General features: G+C 20.3%; 1 protein-coding gene across 1 annotated transcript in view; it reads left to right on the forward strand.

The window, feature by feature from the left end:
- The window catches only part of LOC117172835 (NADH dehydrogenase [ubiquinone] iron-sulfur protein 3, mitochondrial), a 22,615-nt gene extending 12,258 nt beyond the window's left edge, over positions 1-10,357 (forward strand). Inside the window, exon 5 of the mRNA XM_033361086.1 lies at positions 10,073-10,357. Within this exon, the coding sequence (XP_033216977.1) occupies positions 10,073-10,225 (153 nt within the window). The 3' untranslated portion in view covers positions 10,226-10,357. The remainder of the gene's footprint in view (positions 1-10,072) is intronic.
- Positions 10,358-11,443: the final 1,086 nt, after the last annotated feature.

Consider the following 11,443-nt stretch of genomic DNA (forward strand, 5'->3'; position numbering starts at 1 on the left):
GTGCAAAATTTATTATTTTGACAGTTGAAAATTGAACTGTTTTGTTGAAAAATGTGGTAGGATAAAATAAAAAATATAGAATAAAATAAAAAAAGGATAAAACAGAATTTTATTGTCCGGGACTTTAATTCTGATTTATTATTTATATTAATATTAAATCAATTTTGATTTGATTTTTAATATTTAGTTATAATTTTGACGGTTTTATTGAAAATGTAACAATTTTCTTAAAAAGACATTCTTTTTAGTTGCAAATCCCCTTTTTTATATTCAAAATCTAAACTATTTTATTGAAAATTATATTTTTTATTATTATTTTTCTTTGTCTAAAAATTTGATTATTTCATGTCTGATTGAAAATTTGTCTTCTTCAGTTCAAACTAAATTTCTTTTGTTCCAAACTGAACTATTTTGATGAAAATCCGTTTTTTTTTTATTAAAAATTAATTTTTTTTACTTAGATAGTAACTATTCATTTTTTCAAAACTGGTTTTTTTTTAGTCGTAAATTAATTTATTTGGTTGAAAACTTTTTAAGCAATTATTTTTCTAATTGAAAATTCATGCAGTTTTTGGAAAATTAATTTGTTTTGCTTGGAATTTTCTGTAACTGAAATGATAAAATCCAGTTTTTTTATTGTCTAGTTTTTAATGCAATTTCGAGGTTGATGGCAAAGTTTTTTTTTGCATAAAGAGGAATTTAAAAAATTTAATTTCTGAGTATTTACTTATCAGAAGCCAGTATTTTGCATGAAATTACGAGAATTTCATACAAAACTTTTTTTTTTTAATTCGTCTTTTTTGATAAAAAGAAATCCATATTCTCGGGATGAAAATTTAACTGTTTTGTTCAAAATTAATTATTTTATCGCAAAATTTAACTATTCCATTTTTGGATAGAAATTTATGCTTTATAAGTTGGTTCAAAAAATATCTTTCATAATTAAAAAGTCAACTATTTGGTTTAAAATTGATCATTCTTGATGTGTTCTTTTCTTTAATTTTAATTGATTAAAAATTTATCTTTTATGGTAGAAAAATGATCTCTCTTAATTGAAAATTAACTTTTTTGTGGACTATTTAACTATCTTCTAACAAATTCGTCGTTTTCCTCAAATTGAAATCTTTTTTTTAATGAAAATTCAACTATTTTTTTGAAAACTTGTATTTTTAATTTAAAAATTCATCTGATTCACTAAAAAAAAGCAATTTTCTTAGATAAAAATACAACTTTTTGTTTGAAATTTCAACTGTTTTTATGAAAATTCGTTTTTTACGGTTTAAAATGCGAATATCTTCGTAGAGAATTTACTTCTTGTTTAAAATTCATATTTTAATGTTGGAAAGTCAAACTAAAATCTTTTTTGGATGAAAATTTAAATTTATTTTTAATTTTAAACTTAATCTGTCTTAGTCGAATTTTCATCTTTCTTCGATAAAAATGCAACTATTTGGTTGAAGACTCAACCATTTTTTTTAATCATCCTTTTTGGTTGATAATTCAACTGTTTTGTTGAAAATTCGTATTTTTCGGTGTATAATTCAAATATATTCGTAGAAAATTTACTTCTTTAAAATTCATATTTTATTGTTAAAAAATCAAGTGAGATATTTTTTTATTTTAAAATTCATTTGTTTTAGTAGAATTTTCATCCTTCTTGGATAAAAATGCAACTATCGGGTTGAAGATTCAACTATTTTTTTTAAGTTATCCTTTTTGGTTAAAAATTCGTTTTTTTCGCTTAAAAATGCAAATATCTTCGTAGAAAATTTACCTCTTTTTAAAATTCATATTTTAGTTTTGAAACGTCAAATGAAATATTTTTAAATTAAAAAAGTGCATCTGTTTTCATAGAATTTTCATCTTTCTCGGATAAGAATGAAATTTCTTGGTAGAAGATTCAACAATTTTGTTAAAAAAGTCAACCATTTTAGTTAAAAATGCGTCTTTTTGGGTTGAAAATCCATCAATTGTGAGAAAAATTGATTTTTTTCGGTTCAAAATTACAATTGTTTGGTTGAAAATTAATCTGTTTTGGTAGAAGATTCAAATATTTCGTTGAAAATTATATTTTTTGTTGAGAATTCATCATTTTGGGTTTAAAATGGAACTACTTTGCTAAAGATGAATTTTTTTTATTGCTGATTCATGATTTTATGTTGAAATCTCTTTTTTATATTCTTTTTAGACAATTTATTTTATTCGGTTGCAAATTTATTGTCTTAATTGAAAATGTAAATAGTTTATTTTTTCTAAAAAATATTTTTTCACTTGAAAATTCATCTTTTGGGTTAAATATTAATTTTTTTATTGACAATTGATCTATTTCGTTAATAATTTAACTACTTCGTGGACAATTTATTTTGTGTGGTTCAAAATTTATTGTTTTAACTGAAAATTTAACTATTATTTTATTTGAAAATTTAACAATTTTCTTAAAAAGGCATCCTTTTTGGTTGAAAATGCAAGTTTTTGTTGTTAAAAAATGGTATTTTTAAGTTCAAAAATCAACTATTTCTTAGAAAATTTATTTTTTGTTTAAAATTCGTTATTTTTGTGTTGAAAAGTAAATTATATAATATATAATATTATATATATAGATATTATATATTAATATAATTATATAATAATTAAAATCTTTTTGGATAAAAATTGAACTCTTTTTTGTTTGAAAATTTGTTTTCTTGATTTAAAAAAGTAATACTTTTTTGGTTAAAAATTCGACTATTTAGCAGAAAATTAAATTATTGTTTACAATTCTTATTTTGGTGTTGGAAAGTGAACTATAATCTTCTTTGGATGGAAATATAACTATTTTTTTTTCAAGTGACTATTGGATTGAAAATTCGTCTTTTACGGTTGAAAATTCAAATATCTTCGTAGAAAATTTTTTTCTTTTTTTTTTAAAATACATATTTTAGTGTTGAAAAGTCAAGAGAAATATTTGTTGATTTAAAAATTCATCTCTTTAGTCGAATTTTCATCTTTTTTGGATAAAAATGCAACTATTTGGTAGAAAATTTAAAATTTGGTTTAAGATTCACCTATTTTGTTGGAAATTCATTTTAATTTTGTTGAAAATTAATTTGTTCACAATTATTTTTAGACATTTTATTTTTTGAAAATGTATTGTTTTGGCTGAAAATATGAATATTTTATTTTTTGTTAAAAATTGATCTTCAGTTAAAAATTCGCGCAATTTTTGAAAAATTTGACTTTTTTGGTAGAAAAATAATCATTTTGATTAAAAATTCATTTATTTGGTTGAAAATTCGAATGTTTTGTTGAAAAATGTGCTAGAATAAAAATTAAAAAATATAAAAAAATAATAAAATAGATTTTTATTGTCCCAGAATTTACTTCTGATTTAATATTTAGTTATAAAATTTATTATTTGATTGAAAATTCGACTTTTTGTTGTTGTAAAAAATTCGTATTTTTTAGATGAAAAATCAACTCTTTTCGTAGAACCTTTTGTTTAAAATTAATATTTTTTACTGATAAGTCAACTGAAATCTTTTTTGGATGAAAACTATTTTTTCTGAAAATATTTCTTGTTTTTTAAAATTTATTTATTTCAGTATTAATATTGCATTTCGTTTTAATAAAAACTGCAGCTATTTTGTTGCAAATTCAACTATATTCTAGAAAATTGACTTTTTGTTTAAAATTCGTAATTTTGTGTTAAAAAGTCAATTGAATTCTTTTTAGATAAAAATTCAACTCTTTTTTTTTTTTTTTTTGAAAATTGGTTTTCTTCATTTATTGTTTACAATTCTTATTTTGGTTTTAAAAAGTAAACTGGAATCTTCTTTGGATGGAAATTAAACTATTTTTTTAAAATTCATCTGTTATAGAAGAAATTTCACATTTCTCCAATAAAAACGAAACTATTTGGTTGAAGTTTCAACTATTTGAAAATTTAATAATTAAATCATTGATGATTTATTTTATTTTGTTCAAAATTTATTGTTTAAATTGAAAGTGTTAACTATTCTATTTTTGTTTGAAAATTTACTTTTTTTTAAATTGAAAATTCATGTATTTTGTTGAAAATGTGTCTTTTTTATTTAAAAAAAAACATTTATCGCCTTTGTTGAAACTTCATCATTTTGATAAAAAAATTAATTTCTTTGCTTGAAAATTAAACTATTTAATTGAAAATTCATTTTTTTATCAAAAATTTAAATTGAAAATTTATTTTTTATGATTTTTTCTTTGATTTAATATTTTATTAATTTTGATTTAATCTTTAATATTATCTGATCTAATATTTAGTTGCAAATTTCATTATTTGATTGAAAAATTAACAATTTTCTTCAAAAGACGTCCTATTTGGTTGAAAATTCAACTTTTTTGTTGAGAATTCGTCTAATAGAGTTAAAAAATCAACTCTTTTCGTAGATTAAACTTATGTTTAAAATTAATATTTTTTTGCTGATAAATTAACTGAATTTTTTTTTAGATAAAAACTGTTCTTACAATTTGTCTTTTGGGTTTAAAGTTCATCTTTTTATATGTCAATTCAACTCTTTATTTGAAAATTTGTCTTTTTTATTTAAAAATTCAACTGTTTTAGTAGAATTTTTATTTTTCTTCGACATAAATGCAACTGTACTTTTTGGTTAAAAATTCGAATATTTAGCAGAAAATTAACTTGTTGTTTACAATTCTTATTTTGGTGTTAAAAAGTAAACTGGAAAATTCTTTGGATGGAAATTAAACTATTAAAAAATTTTTTTTTTAATTCATCTGTTTTAGAAGAAATTTAATCTTTCTTCAATAAAAATGCAACTATTTGATTGAAGTTTCAACAATTTTTTAAAAAAGTTATCCTTTTTCTTTAAAAATTCGTTTTTTAACAAAAAATTCATCTGTTTTATTCGTATTTTCATTTTTCTTGAATAAAAATGCAAATATTTGATTGAAGATTCAACAATTTTGTTTAAAAAGTTATCCTTTTTTGTTGAAAATTCGTCTTTTTGGGTTGAAAATTCATCTACTTTAGGAGAAATTGCATCTTTTTGGTCGAAAAATCATAATTGTTTTTTTTTTTTAATGAATCTGTTTTATTTAAAGTTTTCAAAATTTTGTTGAAAATCAGTTTTTATTTTAGTTGAATTTAACTGTTTCTGCTTTAAAATTGAAATATTTTTGGTTCAAAATGGAACTACTTTGTTAAAAATTCATTTTTTATTGATGATTTATGATTTTAAGTTGAAATTTCTTTTTTATATTCAAAATGTAACTATTTTATTGAAAATTATATTTTTATTAATTTTTTTTGTCTAAAAATTGGGCTATTTCATGTCTGATTGAAAATGCAAATATTTTATGTTTTGAAGAAAGTTGATATTTTTAAGTTAAATATTCGCAAAATTTGTTAAAAAATTGACTTTTTTGGTAAAAAAGTAATCTCCTTAGCTGAAAATTAATTTTTTTATTTACAATTTATATATTTGGTTCAAAATTTGTTTTATCGGAAAATTTAACTATTCTTCTTATTTTTGAAAATGTACCTTTTTTAATTGAAAATTCACGTATCTTGTTGAAACAAAATTTTTTGTTCAAAATTTAACTGTTTTATTGATATTTAATTTTTTTCATAAAAAATTTAACTATTTTATGCCGGGGTGATAATTTGTTCCTTGTGGTAGAATAAAATAAAAAAAGAATAAAAGAGAAATTCATTGACCAGGAATATACTTCTGATTTATTATTTGATTTAATATTTTTTTAATTTTAGTTTAATGCTTAATATTGTCTAGCTTAATATTTAATTATAAATGTTATTATTGGTTGAAAATTTAATTATTTTCTTAAAAAGACATCCTTTTTGGTTGAAAATTCACCTTTTTTTGTTAAAAAATCAAATCTTTTCATAGAATATTAACCTTTTGCTTGAAATTAATATTTTATTGCTGATAAATCAACTGAATTTTGTTGTTTTTTTTTTATAAAAACTTTTTTAAAAATTTGTCTTGATTTTAAAGTTAATCTTTTTCAGTAGAAAAATTGCATCTTGTTTTAATAAAAATGCAACTTTTTTGTTTAAAAATTCAACTATTTCCTAAAAAATTTACCTTTTGTTTAACATTTGAATTTTGGTGTGAAAAAGTAAACTGGAATCTTTTTTGGATGCAAAATTAACTATTTTTTTTTAATTCAACTATTTTTTTGAAAATTCGTCGTAGAAAATGTACTTCTTCTTTAAAATTCATATTTTAATGTTGGAAAATTTAGTGAAATATTTTTTGATTTAAAAATTTAACTGTTTTTGTAGAATTTTCATCTTTCTCGTATAAAAGTACAATTATTTGGTTGAAAATGTAACAATTTTGTTGTAAAAGTCATCCTTTTTAGTTAAAAATTCGTCTTTTGGGTTGAAAATTCATCTTCTTTGGCAGAAATTGCATCTTTTTTGTTTAAAAATCATGATTGTTTTTTTAAAAATTAATCTGTTTTGGTTCAAGATTCAAATATTTTGTTGAAAATTCGCCTTAAAATTGAAATATTTTTTGGTTTAAATAAAAAGCTATTACATTTTTTGTTAAAAATTCTTTTTTTTTCATCGATGGTTCATGATTTTATGTTGAAATCTCGTTTTTATATTAAAAATGTGACTATTTTATTGAAAAATATATTTTTGATTATTATTTTTTTTTCTAAAAATTTGACTATTTCATTTCTGATTGAAAATTTATCTTCTTCAGTTTGAAAATTCGTCTTTTTTGGTGGAATATTAACCTTCTTGGTGACAAATTCATATTTTTGGTTAAATATTCATTTTTTCTTTAAAAATTTTTCGTTGAAAATTTATTTTATTCAACTATTTTGTCCAAAAATACTTTTTCCTTTAATTTAACTATTTTATTGAAAATTAAGTTTTTTTATTTAAAAAATTCAACTATTTTATTTCTCGTTAAATATTTTTTTTCGGTTAGCATAAAATTTTAAAAAATGGGATAAAATAAAAAAAGGATAAAATGGAATTTTAGTGTCCCGGAATTTACTTTTATTATTTTATTAAAATTTAACAAATTTTTTAAAAAGACGTCTCTTTTAGTTGAAAATTCAAGTTTTTTGTTATAAATTCGTATTTTTGAGTTAAAAAATGAGCTCTTCGTTTTGTTTAAAATTCATGTTTCGTTACTGATAAATCAAATGAAATTTTTTTTATATAAAAACTTTTCTTAAAATTTGTCTTCTTAGAGAAATTCAGCAGAATTACATCTTTCTTGGATAAAAATTAAACTGTTTGAAAATTAAACTATCTTGTTAAAGAGTCATACTTTTTCGTTGAAAAATTCTGCTGTTTTTGTTTAAATTTAATATTTTGGGGTTAAAAAGAGAACTGAAATCCTTCATGGATGAAAATTCTATTGTTTAAAAATTTTTTAAATTAAAAATTCATCTGTTTTAAGAGAAATTTCATTTTTCTTGAATAAAAATGTCACTGTTTTGTTGAAAATTGAACTATTTCGTAAAAAATTTACTCTTTCTTTAAACTTAGATTTTGGTGTTGAAAAATAAACTGAAATCTTTTTCAGGTAAAATTTCAACTTTAAAAGAAAAATTTGTCATTTTCTATAGAAATTCCTCTGTTCTAGTACAAATTTCATCTTTATTCGATAAAAATGAAACTATTTTGTAGAGAATTGACCTAATTTGTTTAAAATTCATCCTTTTTTGTTGAAAAAATTCGCGTTTTTGGATTAAAAATTCAATTTTTGTTCGTAGAAACTTACTTTTTGTTAATAAAATTCATGTTTCGATCTTGAAAAGTCAAATGGAATCTTTTTTAGATAAAAATTCTACTATTTTGATAAAAAGGTATTTTTAAAATAAAAATTAATCTGTTTTAAGAGAAATTTAATATTTTCGTTGATAAAAATGCAACTATCTAATAGAGAATTTAACTATTTTGTTAAAAATTCATCCTTTTTGTTTGAGAAAATTCTTCTCTTTGAATTAAAAATTCAATTTTTTCGTGGAAACTTTTTTTTTTTATTCATACTTTTATCTTGAAAAGACAGCTGACATCTTTTTCGGATAAAAATTCAAGTGTTTTTGAAAATTCTTTTTTTTTTCAATAAAAATTCATCTGTTTTAAGAAAATTTCGTCTTTATTAGATAATTATTCCTTTTTGGTTGAAACAATTCGTGTTTTTGGATTCAAAATTCAATTTTTTTCGTAGAAACTTAGTTTTTTGTTTAAAAAAATTCATACTTTGATCTTGAAAAGTCAACTGGAATCTTTTTTAGATAAAAATTCAACTATTTTGTTGAAAATTCGTTGTTTTTTTCAATAAAAATTCATCTGTTTTAAGACAAATTTTTATCTTTTTTTGATCAAAATTCTTCTTTTTGACAGAGTATTCAACAATTTGGTTAAAAATTCGTCTTTTTGGATTGAAAATTCGATTTTTTTTTCTTATAGAAACTTTTTTCTTGTTTAAAAGTCTTTGGTTAAAAGTTTAAATATTTTATTAAAAATGATTCTATTTTAATTTAAATTTAAACTATTTGGGTAATTTTAAGCTTCATTGTTACAAATTTATTTATTTTCTTATATATTTTTTTTGTATCTCAGATTGAAAATTTAACTTTTTCGTAGAAACGCCTTTTTTTGGTTTAAAATAAATTTTTTAACTGATCTTTTTTAATTAAAAATTCATATAATTTGTTGAAAAATAATCTCTCAGTAGAAAATGAATCTTCTTGTTTGAAAATTCGCCATTTTTTGTGGAAAATTTATGATTGAAAATTCTTTTTTTCTTGGTTAATAATTGCATTTTTAACTGAAAATTTAACTGTTCAATTTTTGGTTGAAAATGTATCATTTTTAGTTGAAAATTCATGCAATTTGTTGAAAGATATTTAATTTTGTAGATCAATAATTACCATTTTTTATAATAAAAAACATATTTACACAAAAACGTTTTTTTATAAGAGAAATTTTTTAAACTGAACATTGAACTGTTATATTTTTAATTGAAAATGATTCGTTTTTTATTTAAAATTGAAGTACCTGATTAAAAATTCATTTAGTGTGTTCAGAATTTATTTTTTATATAGACAATTCATCTTCTTGGTTGAAAATTTAATTACTTGGTTGAATGTTGAACTTTTTTTGTGAAAAATAAATTTTTTTGTTTGAAGATTCATAATTTTAATTGAAATTTCATCTTTTAATCAGAAAATTAACTATTTTGTTAAAAAATCGTTTTTTTCTTTGGCTGAAATTTAATTTAATTTACTGAAAATTTAACTATTCGAGTTAAAAATATTTTGTTGGAAATTTGGTTAAAAATTAATTTGATTCAACTGAAAATGTAACTATTCCATTTAAATATTCTATCATTACAGTTAAAAATTCATCTCTAAACTTCAATCTTTTAAACTAAGAATGTAACTATAATTTTATTTAAATGATCTTTTTTAGTTGACATCTCATTTTTACTTGAATATTTAACTGTTACATTTTTTATTATAAATTGACACTTTTTAGTTCAAAATTCTTTTATTTTGTTGAAAAAATGTATTTTTGGTAGAAAAATAATTTTTTTGCTTCATCTTTTTCCTCGAAAATAAAAATATTCTAGTTAAATATTTATCATTTTAGTTTAAATTTATATTTTGGTTGAACTCTGGTTCAAATTTATTGTATGAAAAATTAATTCTTGTAACTAAAAATTCCATTAATCCATTTTTTTAAACTGATCTTTTTTATTTGAAAGTTAAACTATTTGGTTATAAATTGATATTTTTTTGGGTTGAAAATTCAACTATTTGGTAGATCTGTCATCTATTTTGTTTCAAAATCGTCTTTGTTTATTAAAAAAATGTATCCAACTTGTTGAAAATTCAATATTTTCACTTAAAAAGTTGGGCATTTATACTGGAAAAAACCTGGAATTATCAGGGCATTTTTTTCAGGATTTGAGTAGCCACTCTGTTTTTTTTTTTTTCATAAACGGAAAACATTAAATTTTGTAAACATGATATTTTCGAGATATTAATAATAAAATTATATATAAAAAAAAAACAGATATATATTTTTTAATTTCAGGTCCGATACGATGAAGAAAAGAAGAGAGTTGTTGCCGAGCCTCTCGAATTGGCCCAAGAATTTCGAAGATTCGAGCTCTCAGCTCCTTGGGAACAATTTCCAAATTTTAGAAATTCGCCTCCAGCGGCCGAAGAAGTTTCAACGAAAAAGTGAAAAGATAGTCAATCTATAATATTAGAAGAGTTAATTTATTAAGAATTGTAAAAAAAGGAGAAGTATCCTGATTTTTGTTTTTATAAAAATATAAATGTTTACAGTTCCAGTAAATAAAAGATGAAACAGAGTATTACTTCAACTCTTCAATAATATTAATGCAAACAAAAAATCTTTATAAATTTATTCTAAACATTTTTAGTGACAAAAGTCACACAAATTTTTATGAGCGTCATCCAAAATATTTTTTCTACCAAAATAATTGAATTTTAAATCCAAAGATGATGAATTAAAAAAAAATATGCAATTTTCAACTAAAAAAGATCAATTTTTAAACAAAAATCGAATAGTTATATTTTCAGTTTAAAAATTAAATTTAAAAAACCGAATGTTCAAAAAATGCAGTTGAATTTTTAATCAAGAAAATTAATTTTTGAACAATACAATTTAATTTTATGCCAAAAAAGACAAATTTTCAACTAAATACATCAATTTTTGAGCAAATAGTTCAGTTTTTAACCCAAAAAGATCAGTTTTGAACAAAACATTGAAAAATGAAATTTTGGGTTAAAAAAATTAATTTTCAACCAAGAAAAAATTAATTTACCAAAAATATAAATTTTCAAAGAAGATGAATTTTTAATAAAATATTTCAATTTTGAAAAACGAAGATAAGTTTTTTCACCTGAAATCGTAACTTGAAAAAAAAATTAATTTTTTATCAGAAAAAACGAATGATCAAATAATGTACTTGAATTTTTAACGGAAAAAATCATTTTTTAACCAAATAGGTTAATTTTTTAACAAAAAATATCAATTTTCAACAAAATACATCAACTCTTAACCTAATAGTTCAGTTTTCAACTCCAAAAGATAAATTTTGAACAAAAAATGTAATGTTTGTTTAAAAAAAAAGTAATTTTCAACTTAAAAATACAGATTTTCTACCAAAAATAATTCAATAATCAGTGAAAAAATTAATGCTCAAATTTTTAGTTAAAAAATTAATTTCTAATGCAAAAAAAAAACTAATTTTTAACAAAAATATAAATTTTCAACGAAGAAGATTAATTTTCAACAAAATATTTCAATTTCCAACAATTTGAAAAATTTTTTTTTAGCTGAAATCGTAAATCATCAAAAAAAAAAAAAATCACTAAAAAAACAAATTGATCAAACAAGGGAATGAATTTTTAACCAAATAGTTTATTTTTTTTT

This window comes from Belonocnema kinseyi, chromosome 1 (assembly GCF_010883055.1).
Source record: "Belonocnema kinseyi isolate 2016_QV_RU_SX_M_011 chromosome 1, B_treatae_v1, whole genome shotgun sequence".
Taxonomy (NCBI): domain Eukaryota; kingdom Metazoa; phylum Arthropoda; class Insecta; order Hymenoptera; family Cynipidae; genus Belonocnema; species Belonocnema kinseyi.